This window comes from Anarrhichthys ocellatus, unplaced genomic scaffold (assembly GCF_004355925.1).
Source record: "Anarrhichthys ocellatus isolate YVR2014 unplaced genomic scaffold, GSC_Weel_1.0 scaffold1, whole genome shotgun sequence".
Lineage (NCBI taxonomy): Eukaryota > Metazoa > Chordata > Actinopteri > Perciformes > Anarhichadidae > Anarrhichthys > Anarrhichthys ocellatus.
In genome coordinates, this window is record NW_022280031.1 from 2,927,671 (window position 1) to 2,940,083 (window position 12,413).

At 41.9% G+C, this 12,413-nt stretch overlaps 2 protein-coding genes across 2 annotated transcripts in view; both read left to right on the forward strand.

Moving 5' to 3' along the window:
- Positions 1-12,379, forward strand: part of iars1 (isoleucyl-tRNA synthetase 1) — a 19,491-nt gene extending 7,112 nt beyond the window's left edge. The window contains exons 8-13 of the mRNA XM_031850020.1: positions 59-146; positions 1,551-1,611; positions 1,854-1,949; positions 4,200-4,322; positions 9,024-9,115; positions 10,072-12,379. Of these exons, the coding sequence (XP_031705880.1) occupies positions 59-146; positions 1,551-1,611; positions 1,854-1,949; positions 4,200-4,322; positions 9,024-9,115; positions 10,072-10,174 (563 nt within the window). The 3' untranslated portion in view covers positions 10,175-12,379. The remainder of the gene's footprint in view (positions 1-58; positions 147-1,550; positions 1,612-1,853; positions 1,950-4,199; positions 4,323-9,023; positions 9,116-10,071) is intronic.
- On the forward strand, positions 4,330-9,017 carry LOC116384944 (vimentin). The gene has a single exon (XM_075447368.1). The coding sequence runs from the start codon at positions 5,146-5,148 to the stop codon at positions 6,280-6,282; it is 1,137 nt and encodes a 378-aa protein (XP_075303483.1). The 5' UTR covers positions 4,330-5,145; the 3' UTR covers positions 6,283-9,017.
- Positions 12,380-12,413: the final 34 nt, after the last annotated feature.

Below are 12,413 nucleotides of genomic sequence, written 5' to 3' on the forward strand. Positions count from 1 at the left end.
TGTGTGTGTGTGTGTGTGTGTGTGTGTGTGTGTGTGTGTGTGTGTGTTTATCTCTCAGATAACGCCACAGAGAAGACCTACATCTTGATGGAGGCCAGGCTGGGAGCTCTGTTTAAGTCCGAGAGCGAGTACACTCTCTTAGACAAGTAAGTACACAAGACCCTAAAGCCGCCTAAAAAATGACGAATACTATTAAATACTGACTAAAACCTTTGATCGATCCAATCAAATAACAAGGATTTGATTCAAATCATTCTTGTAACTAAACCCCGACCCCATATTCTGTTTAACTTAGAGATGCGTCACATTAAAGAAGCTTAAGTTCAGTCCTTTGCCCACTGAGGAAATTATTTTCCCAAAATGACATGAAAGTATTGCACAGCACATTGCCGTCGACCCTAATCGTAATATCTACTGTAGTTTCAACTTAAGACTGCTGTTCATTTTTATCAGTACATTTTCTTGTGACTGACGCACTGGCAGGAGGTTCGTACAACACTGTTGTAGTGTTAAGTGTTTATGTACTTACCTCAGAGTTGGTGTTTTTCCATTAGTTATTACTCCCCCACTATCTTCTTAACCTTAATATTCTGCATTTGGGACACTAGCTCAAACCTAACTAATCTTTCAGTGAGCGTCAAACTTGTATTTCACGGGTCCTGTGAAAGGTTTCCTCTTGATTTATAACGGTGTTCAAGGTGCAGTGTGTAGGATTTGGCGGCATCAGACGGTGAGGTTGTAGATCTCAACCAACTGAAACTTCCACCCCCTATCTAGAGCCAGTGTTTGGTGTGTCCTCTCTGGGCTACTGTAGAAACATTGCGTCCCGCTCCGTGATGAAGACCCGCTACATATGTAGATATAAACTGCTCATTCTAAGGTACTATGATTCTGGAGTAGAGGGTGAAGTGCAGAATAGAGAAGAGAAAACACTCAAAGTGAAATACAGAAATCACCTTAATGAATAGAGGATACAGAATACACTGAAAGCTGATGGAGCACATTTCCAGGCATGATTTATACCCACTCACCCCATATACTGGACAAATTAAATGGCAATAAAGAAGGCTTACTGATGTCTGGCACGAGCCTCTTCTTTGAAGTCTCCACACATAGAAGCTGAGATTTATTTGTATGATGATTAAAAAAACAGTGCATCATGCTGACTCAGCTGCCAACACCAATTCTATCTAACTTTAAATTAAGATGTCAGTTTATGTCCTAAGTAAGAATCATAATGTGTCTTATAAACATTTTTCTTTAATATTCTATGGTACATTGAAGCTGTTTTGATTGGCTTTGGGTCACCTTGTACTATACGTGTTTTTAAAAGTGCCATGTAAATTGCAGTATTAAAAATACTTCTTAAAACCCCATTTTTGTTTTTGATTGATTGAGACCTCATACTTGTTGATTGTATGTTCATCGTCACATAACAGCATCTATTGCCATATTTAGCTACAGCTGGACAGACCATACTGTTCAGAGAAATATTGTGAGTAAATTAAATTAGGGTGAATTGAACTTTGAATGTGTTTTTGTGTTTTTAGATTTCCTGGCAAGATGCTGAAAGGGAAAAAATACACGCCTCTATTCCAGTACTTTGCCAAGGTCAGTAGTCCGTGTTCTTGTTCCACAGGTTCATGTATTGTTTGCCACAAACCGAAGACAGACCCATGTCTCACTTTAATTACCTGTCTCACCACAAATTGGCAACTCCGTTGATGTTCTCTAAATCTGTCTCTTCGTCTCTCTCTCTTTCTATCAACATGGCTGTCTGTGGCTCTATTTCTATTGCTTGTTCGCAACTCGCCCTCCTTCATCTAATTCTCCTCATCCTCGCTTCACTTCAGTGTGAGGAGACAGGAGCCTTCCAGGTGGTGACGGATAACTACGTCAGGGAGGAAGAGGGCACAGGAGTGGTCCACCAGGCACCTTACTTTGGAGCTGTGAGTGTGGTCTTTTACTGATTTCCTTTTTTGTTTAGTAAAGGCCATAAAAACAAACTGACCATCGCTATTCTCTTTGACGAAAGAAACCCAAAAGTTAAAATTATTTCAAACAGAAAACAGCACATTTCTGAAGCACAAACTAGTAATTGTTCAGCATTTTGACTCGATAAATTACTCTTAAATAGTTAATAATCAGTTAATTGACTACTTGTTTCAGCACCACTTCTGTAGTTTACCAAAAGTACATCAGCATATGATAGCATGACATTTGCTAACAGAAGTGGGGAATGAGCACCTACTAACAAGTGTTTCAAAATACAGTGCGATACATTTTCAGACAGTTGGATACTCTCTTAGGCATAAGCCATTTAGTCAATAAAGACCCATACCAACCAAGGCTTTTTAGTGTAAGTGTTGGATATACATCAAGCGTGTTTCAATGCAATCATACTGTGATGAAATCATATATCGAGATTAATTGATAATAGCAAGCACAAACTAACTCAAAATATAGTCCTTAATAACATGAGAAAATATTCAGCATTTTTCATTTGTCAAGCATTTAATTCAGGAGTATACAATAATAGGCTTTACCTTGTGTTTTTTTCTTGTAGACTATTTATTTATTTATTGAATAACCCCAAAAACATACTATTTTTTGAGATATATTATCAAGATACGATATTATTACGTATATCTGGATAGATGGTTTTGGGCGTATCGCCCAGCCTTACTGTGGTGAGTGTTTCGTGTGCAGCCTTTGCTGTTAATCATCTGTCACTGGACGATCCTCTGCCTGCCTCTTGTCAGGCTCACCTCCTCCTTTATAATCATAATGGACTGCACCTCCTTGAGGGACTTAGAATAAAGTTAAGAAATGTACTTCTGAAACATTGCTTTGAGTGAGCTTGTTAATCCAGTCCTGCAGAAGGGTTGTGCTGTCTATAGCTTCTCTGTAGTCAACACATGCAGGCATTAGTTGAAACATCACTTTAATAGAGGACTAAACTTCTTTGAATACCCTCCACCATGTTAACTTGTCATTATTATGTTTTTGTTATATATAAAATGTAGAACACTGTCTCACATCCGACAATTTAAAATACATTCAACCTCTCATGGATACCCTGTTTCTTTGTGTGTACCCACTTCACATTGATGTGTATGCCTAGTTTTATGAAATATTTGAATTGGATGCTACAGTATCAGTATATTGCTACAGTGTAGAGGCCAAGGTTGCAGTGTCGTTAGAGGCATTGAGTCATTTCTGATGGGTCAGATGCCCTTGTCAGGGGCCGATGGATGCCCTCATGGCTGCAGCCAGCTGTGGATACAGACTCTTTCTCTTTAGCCTTCTCTGCTTATTTCACTGCAGTCAGTCCCGATATAAACCCTTCACACCCCATTTGTATTTAAATGTTTGATTATTTATTTATTTTGGCAACACTTCTGTTATTTAGGGATCACATTCACGTTGATTGGTTGCTGAAGATCTGAAACGCAAATGCGTTTCCTCTGAAGATATACAGTGAGAAGGAATGCGCTGCCAAAGTACATTTTTCAGATTTGATGTTGTTATGACTGGATGTGACCCCATGAGCCATCCATCTCGGATCTTGACAAGGTGTTTGAATACGAAATACATTTACAGCTGGACAGCGCTCCGATCTTTCATGCATAGCTGTCACATGCCGGTCGGGCTTCTTTCGACCCTGTAAAAAGTATCCGGCTCAACAAGGAATTTGATATGGAGTCATAACATATCTTTGAACGAGGGAAACTGGCTGCCAAAGGGGTTAGATCATCACTTATTCATAAACAGTTTAGCCTTTAGGAGAATATCATTGCGACATAACATTAGCTAGAATTACATTAGTCACTGTATCAAGATAATCTTACTTAATTACTTCCAGACACATTTTTCTAAATGTTGTAAAAGGCTACATTAAATGGCTTCTAACAATTATTTTCATTATCGATTTGTTCTGACGATTATTTTCTCCATTCATTGTTAATCATTAATTTAGATGTCAGAAAATGCCCTTCATGAGCTGACATATTCAACTGCTTGTTTTGTACAACAAACTGTTATTACTGTCACAGACGACTAAGAAAACAAAAAAGATTGAGGGATCGATTAATCGGCCAATCATTTCCTACCTCGTTACTTCTTTTGCAGTGAATTACATGAATAAAGAACATAGAATTGGATAATACAAACTGATCTGTGTGTTGTTCTCTCTGTAGGATGATCACAGGGTGTGCACCGAATACAAAATCATCCAGCGGGACCAGGCTCCTATCTGCCCCGTGGACGCCTCGGGCTGCTTCACTTCAGAGGTCACTGACTTTGCGGGACAGTATGTCAAAGTGAGTGACACTTCAGACATTTACATGTGGACCTAGGTGAGCAGACATTTCAGGCTTCCGCCCCCGGTTTGACACGTGTGATAAAACCCTCAAGGATATTGATAGCTGATTTAATTTATTATTTCATTTAATGCTTTCTGGGCACACGCTCTCCTGTGCCTCTCCGTTTATGTGTCAGGGGAAAATGTCTTTCTATCCTCTTTCGTTCTGAACAGTTTCTGTCTTTTTGGTCGTAGATTTAATGCTTTTTCTAATTATGTTGGGTGGTAACTGAGATGAGAATATGAAATATTCATCATGTTTTCCAAATGTAATTTAAAATGATTCTTTAGGCGCATGACTTGTTGCGGAGCGAGTTAAGGGAATCAGCGTCGGAGCAGTTTCACAAAGTTGTGTAGGAAGACCTGCTGCCACAGCACATCGTCACTGTTTACCAGTGCACTGGGTGCCTTCCCTGTCACACCCAACTTCATTACCATCCTAAGTGGATAGTAAGTGAAAAATAGCAGACTTACATGATCTCTTCACTATTTCACATCCTGGTGTAAAGGCCAGGGAGTGGCCAGTAACAGTACAGCGTTAGCTAATGAAGAGCATGCAGCCACAGTTCACTGAAAGACTGTCATAGTCCACTTTTGAAATATGTTAAAACCAAGCGTGAGTTTCATGGTTATCCGACACATTCTTTATTGCCGCATAAAAACTCAGAGGTGATCTGAGGGAGCGTCAGTCGCGACGTGTGCTGCACAAAGAGAAGCCGAGAGAGAGCAGCTGTTCCTCTGTAAACTGAAAAGAAAAAAAAATCCTAGTATCTTCACAAATCATGAGGGCTGCATCATACACCCAGAAGAGCCTGCAGGTTAGCGACTCCAGCGGCAGATTAAGGGTTCAGAGCCCGTCACCTTCCCGGTGCCGTGGATCCTCACATGACAACCGCGGACGCGCCGGTCATCGCAGCAGTGCCATCGAGCTGGGCACAGAGATACATCCGCAACATGCCAACGAGAAAGAGGAGATGCAGGAACTCAACGTCAAGTTTGCGGGATACATCTCGAAGGTCCAGGCACTAGAGCAGAGAAATGCCGCTCTTCAAGCTGAGCTGGCCGCGCTGCAGAGCCGCTACAAGGGAGGCCCCACGGGCATCGGAGAGGAATACGAGCTCAAGTTTAAAGAGGTGCGGGAGCTGATCGAGGCCCTGACCAATGAGAAGGCAGCAGCTGATATCGAGCGAGGCTACATTGAAGAAGAGGTCGAAGTGTGGAGACTAAAGCTGGAGGAGGAGCTGGCACTCAGGGAAGAGGCAGAGATGATCCTGAGGGAGTTTCGCCAGGATGTTGACAATGCCACACTGCAGAAGGCTGAGCTGGAGAGGCGCATAGAGGAACTGGTAGCCGAGATAGAGTTCCTCAAGAAGCTGCATGATGAAGAAGTGGCCGACCTCATGAAGCAGATCGAGGACTCGAAGATCACTGCGGAGCTGGATGGCGATCGGCCTGACCTGGCCGCTTATCTGCGCAACATGCGTGCGGAGATAGAATCTGTCGCCGCCCGCAATGTCCAGGAAGCTGAGAAATGGTACAAGAGCAAGTTTGACACCCTCAAGGACCATGCCGGCAAAAACGAGGAGCAAATGAAGACCATGAAAGACGAGATCACGACCTTCCACAGCCAAGTGTCCGAGCTGCAGAACCAGATTGATGGTATGAGGGCTCGCAACTCAGCCCTGGAGCAGCAGCTGGAGGACATGGAAATGTCCCACATGGATAAGGTGGAGGGCCTCGAGAGTATCATTGCTCAGTTGGAGGCCCAGCTCTGCAAAACCAAACTAGAGATGACAAAGTATCTCCAAGACTACCAGGAACTGCTGCACATTAAGCTCAAGCTGGATGCAGAGATCGCCACCTACAGGAAGCTGCTGGAAGGAGAGGAGCATAGGCTTGGAATTGAGAAAACCGTCTAAAGCAGTGACGGAGAAGAGCGGCAGAGCGTTGTGGAGTGGAGAGATCGGCTCATACTCGTTAAAGAGATTCTTCCCAATCTTCCCTTACTTACCCTCCTTACTCCAAGGGCTTGTGTGTTGCTTGAAACGTTTCGATACCGGTGCCGATTTGAGCTCCAGTACAGATGCCAAAATGACACTTTCCTTGAAACCTTACTTCGGAGATATGTTTTCATTTAACAAACAAGGACACTTATATCAAATGTAAAATGCTGTCTAAACACATGTTCTTTGTGTTCTTTGACACGAACTTTATCCAAATAGAATATTCTAAAATTGGCAAAATATTGATTCAACAAACTGAGTAAAAACTTGTACTCTAGTGAGGTGCCCACTTCCACAAAAAAAATTGAAAATCAAAAGTTGGAAGTGTCAAGTCAACAAGATTACGTGTTTTTTGGACATTCAGTATTGAGATTTGATACCCAGCCCTTCTTACCATTGTACTATCCTTGCCATACCCTGACCCCATTATCCTCTCTTTTGACGATGTCTACTTCCCTCCCAATTCCTTCCAGTCCTTCGGACTTCAAATTTTACATAATTTCCTCAAAACAACCCTCCTGTCCTCCTCTCTTACCAGCTCTACCCTGCTGCCTCCAGCTTCCCCCTGGAACCTGTTATATGGCCCTCGGGTCTCCTTAGTTAAACTCCTTTTTTCCTTTTGCTCTTTTTCCTTCAACACCCTTGTTTAATTCCCTTTTTCCTTTTCCTTCCAAATCAACCCCACTGTTCTCCTGCTCTCACCACTTCTGCTACATCTGCTCACTGCTTCTCTTGATCAAACTTTAGGATCCCGCCTCCTTTTACAAAAAAGAACTTTGTCCTGTTGTGATGTTTCACATCTCAACCCAAACAAAGCAGAACAGACGTCATCAGTGTTTTGCGTCGTCCTTACTGGTCCCCACTGATTATTCAAAATGTTTTGACAACTATTGACTATTTCTACTAATGTTGAACCAACTGTTACATAATAAAGATTGAAGTGAGTGCATTCAAAACAATGCATTGATCTTTTTGTGTGTGTGTGTGTGTGTGTGTGTGTGTGTGTGTGCGTGTGCGCGCACGTCTTTTGTGACGGGTCTACTTCGTCTTTCTGTAATAACTTTATTGCTCTCTTTGCCTTTTCCTACCATCATTTTAACCTAAGAATACAGTTGATGTGTTGGAAATCTGTTTTTACTGAGTCAGGCCCAGTCAAATTATTTTAGGTTTTTGTCCTAATCCTGTAAATAATTTCTAAAAACTAAGTGTACAAAAGAATAAAATGTCTCTGTGATTTCAACCTCAGGCCTGCTGGGTTTGGTAGGTTAGTGTTATTAAACAAGATCAACTTGGTGTTAAGGAACCAGAAACTGAAAGATTTTCTAAAAGAGTCACAGATATATGTCAGTAATCTAGTAAATATATCTAGTAACTCTTGTTGATACTAAATTGGCCAGGTGGTGAAATTCTCTCAATTGGTTGCAGGCGAAGTTCCAAAGAATCTCCACATCACAGGTGCTCTTTCATGTTTTAATGAGCCCGGGTCAGGGCACAACAAAATGTACTCCTGGCTGAGAAGATTTGAAAGCTGTCTCTCTACAAAGAGGTCACGACCAACAGTCTGCCAAACACCTCGCTGAGAAGTCGTATTCATGAGCTTCCTGTGAATTGCACTGAGAGCTTGGTTAGAGGGAGATGCACTGGTGCGTGATGAGGCACAAGGCTGATTGCATATTGGATTGTTTGCCATAAAAAAAAAATGAGCTGTATGACAAAACAGACTCCCTCTTTGGTGTTTATCATACCTGAATGAGCAGACGTGACCTCGGCTGTGACTATACCTCGGTGTTTCTCAAAGGAAAACGTAGAGCCGTGGTGCATTCAAGGAACCAGAGGTGAGAAGATGTTAACCTAGCGATAAAGGAATGCTTTGCCTTAACTCTAGCCAAAGCAACAAACTGCCAGTGGTGCACAGTAGTGGTGCCGTGGTATGGCTTCACTTTGCACCTCTCTAAAATACAAGAAATAGATAAAGTAAACTAAAAATTTTCCAATCGCTACAATAATAGATTTACAAAATATCATACATAGTAGTACACGTAGTATTATAACTAATACTAGTAACTGTGTTCCGCTGTAGTTGTGCTACTGCAGTTTATGATTACACAAGCTGTTAATATGAAGAGGTTTGTGGAATAATATGTAAAGGACAAATGTTTAAGACGATAGTAACTATTTAAGACCAATATTTTTGAGTGTTTTTAATTAGTGCTGACGTCCAGTTGTTTTCATTGGGGTTTTAAATACTGCTGACATGTACACTAAATATGTTAATATTATGTGAAAAATACTTTGAGCAATGGACATAAAGAAAAAAGACAAATTGTATTTGTAAAGAAGACTGTTATATATATAAAATAGTGAGATGCTTAATTTAACAAGCTTGGGTAGCAAATATCATAAATTCATAAACTAGCCTCCAGTGCCTTAACTTCTCACCGTTCAGCAATGATGTTCAGGTGTAATCCAGGGTGTGTCGGTACACTATGACGTCACAGTTGGGTGTAGTTACAGGTGACACGCTGCACCCTTCTGACCACACCAAACCACATGGGAACTCTAACCTGAGAAAACGGTGAAACGCCGCTTTTCAGCCTGGTATTGTGTTACTCTTTAACGCTGCATATTTTAAAATGGTTTTTGTTTTTGTTTTTTAGGATGCCGACAAAAACATCATCAAGTGGCTGAAGGAGAAGGGTCGCCTCGTCAACGCCAGCAGTTTCAAACATAGTTACCCCTTCTGCTGGAGGTGAGACAAACAGTTGAAACTAATGTCAACGCTGTGCCTCGTTAGAGCGGCGCCTTACAACTCACTTAGACTAACGGTGTCACTCTTCCACTGGGGACCATTAAAGCAATGATTATAGAATGACCACACCTGCTGTTAGTCCTCTTCAAATTAAATATTGTATTTCCTACTTCAATACAGGCGGCCTTATTTAGTGTTGGAAGACATAATGTACAGTTCAGCATTTAGTACAGTGTTAAAAAAAGTTTGTGGTTCTTCTCTATTCGTGCCTCCCTCAGGAGCATTAGAGGTTTTGTGGTCTCTGCACAGAATCAATTCACAAAGCCAATGTCAGCATAGTGTCACACACACACACACACACAACCTCAAGTTCCCACATTATCACATGCAGACCCACTCATACACACTCACTTTTTAAGCAAACTAAATCACCGTCTCACTAGGTGCAGCTGCAGGCTGACCTGAGCAGGATTAATTAACCCAGTAAATAGCAGAGATGTGCTCTTTAAGCCACGAGGAGACACAGGCTGGTAGAGATGAAACAGTTGTGTTATTAACCACTCGGCACCTGCAAGGTAGAACTCAGCAAAGTGGAGGGAGCTATGCTTGAGACAAAACGTAGAGCTATGCTTGAGACAAAACGTAGAGCTATGCTTGAGACAAAACGTAGAGCCGTGGACCAAGGGTCGTTGACGAGGCGATCCTTCTCCTTCAGCCGTTTTCAAAAGAATATACCGTCAACCACAAATTGGTTGTAGAGATGAAAAAGTAGAACACGATTAAAACATATCAGGCAGCAGGTCGAACAAGGTATTAGAATTATGATACTAAATAGTGTGATTCCGATTTCCTATTCATTTGTACTTGAACTTAATTTGACTTGGCTCATGAATTATGATTTCTCTTATAAATGCGTTTTATTGTATGTTTTATGTAATGTGTTTATATGCTTTCAGGTCTGACACGCCTCTGATCTACAAAGCCGTCCCCAGCTGGTTTGTTCGAGTGGAGCACATGGTGGAGAAACTACTGGAGAACAACAGCAAATGCTACTGGTAAGCTGTTTCCTGAGACAGCTGATGGCTAGCTTGGTGCTAAGTGACAGGGAATTGGCAGCTATGAGCGCCAAGCGCTCTCAAATACTTCAAGACAAGACTGACAGCAGTTGCAGTCCCAAATCAATTACAGCCCCGATTCTGCATGACCACACCAAGTCGTTTGTCTCTGCAGGACAGCTGTGTATTACTGGTTATAGATTTTTCTTTATTTTTCACTAAATAAGGTTAAAATCCTCATCAGTGCATTTTAATATGATGCACACAGGACTGATGTTTTATAGGAAACATTAGCATGATGCTAATTTTAAAGGCAGAACGTGGCGCATAAGTAAGCGTCAGCATGATGGCTCTGCTAAGTGGTATTACCCCTGGTGCTCCCAGTGCTCTTTTCTGAGCCACAGTAGCTGCCTCTGGTAATGGGACTGTCAAACCGAGATGAATGAGTAGCCGCGAGAAAGGTGAAGATGCACAAACACACACGTGCACAGAGCCTGGCACAAACGCACACACGCTACTTTAGAGGCTACATTCCTTGTATGAGGGGTACAAGTGTCATACTTAATACAGGACAACTATGTGCATATTATGTTAGTCATTTTTAGTATGTTACAGGGTTTTTTTGCAGTAGAATCGGGCAATTAATGATAATTTTCATTATACATTAATCTGCCATTTCTTATTTCAATTAATCACATGGTCTAGATGTTTGCCTCCACACGGCTCTCACCATGGCGGCTAGCAGCTAACGGTGCTAATAACGCTAACAGTGCTGAAGGAGCTAGCAGTGTTTACCAGACGGGGAACTGAAGGGTGGATGCTCCACTTTCTTGACAACTCATCGGTCAGGACGGCGTTATCAGCTATAGCTGCTGTATGTGAGCAGAGCAGAGCGGCGGCACGAACATGCAATAAAAGGTGCACACGGCCGGCCCAGCGATGTAAACAAAGCAAGGAAAAAAATTCAATTATAACACACGCAGAGGGAAAGTGATTTATTTCTCTGCTCAGGTAGAAATGACTCCACTATATCTTTACATGGCTAATGGCTGTTTGCTGCTATAGTAATGCTCTGGATATCGAAAAGAGAACCTTTAGAAAATGACTTGAAACAACCGCTCGATTATCAACATTGTTCTTTTAGCACTAGAGTGAAATGCAAATAAATGTAACATATTTGTACAATGATGAAATCGCTGTCAATTCATCATTTTTAATGGTAAATTTAGCTGCTACTTAGGAAGCCTTCAGGAATTTTACATTAAGTACATACACACATATTTCCTCCCGTGTCTGCGTGGTTGCAGGGTGATGCTCTTATGCAGCTTTCTAATTAAGCTTATACTCCATCCTTAATTATTTGATTTTGTTAAAAGAAGATTTTTGTTCTTTTTTTGACTCCACTTTTATACCTGAGTTGTAACCTCAGGGAGATTGTCTGTCTCTCTGTCTCGGTGAGGGTCGCCAGCTCACCTGCATCTTAAAAAGAATAAAGTCTTCCCTGAGCTCAGTACCTCTCTATGAAGTTCACGTTAGCTGATGGACACTTAATAGAATCTTTCAGAAAGCAAAATGCTTTTACCCTGCTCTCAATGGGATTTGCTCATTTTATCTCTTTACTCAAATGTGCAGTGCAGTGGTTCGACCCAGGCTAAGTATACATTGAGCAAGTTCAGGCTGATTTCTCCAGATGTCCGTCTGTCTGAATATATTAAGGACTGAATTAATGAGTGCTTGCCAGAAGAGCTGGTCTCTTTGGAGGCTCAAGGTGCAGGAAGCTCGGCCACTGCCTGATTTCAGATCGTAGTTTCTTGAAATGTGGTGTTGATTGTTTCTCGGGTTTGATCAAGCCAAAGCTCGACAGACCTGCCTGCATGGTGACGATTACTAAGCCATGATTGGACCATCACCATTCAGGAGGAGGGGTTTAGCGTACAGTCTATTTCCTGATTAGTTACAAAGTCATCAGCTTCTATTTTTTTTCTTCATGTTTTCATCCTCTTTACCCATCACGCACACGCTCAATCGGTCCTGACCACGACCTCTGTCCCTCTGCCTCCCTCTGGTATCCATCCCTAGCGTCTCTGACTTATAATAGAAGCCTGCACATGTTAAATGGCTCCTCTGTGCATCTTGAGCACAAGACAGGACATTTTAAATTCTACATTTAGAATGAAGCAAGAGTGGGAGGGCGAGGTGGTGGATGAGTGTTCACGGGGGGTGGGGGATGGGGGGGGGGCTGG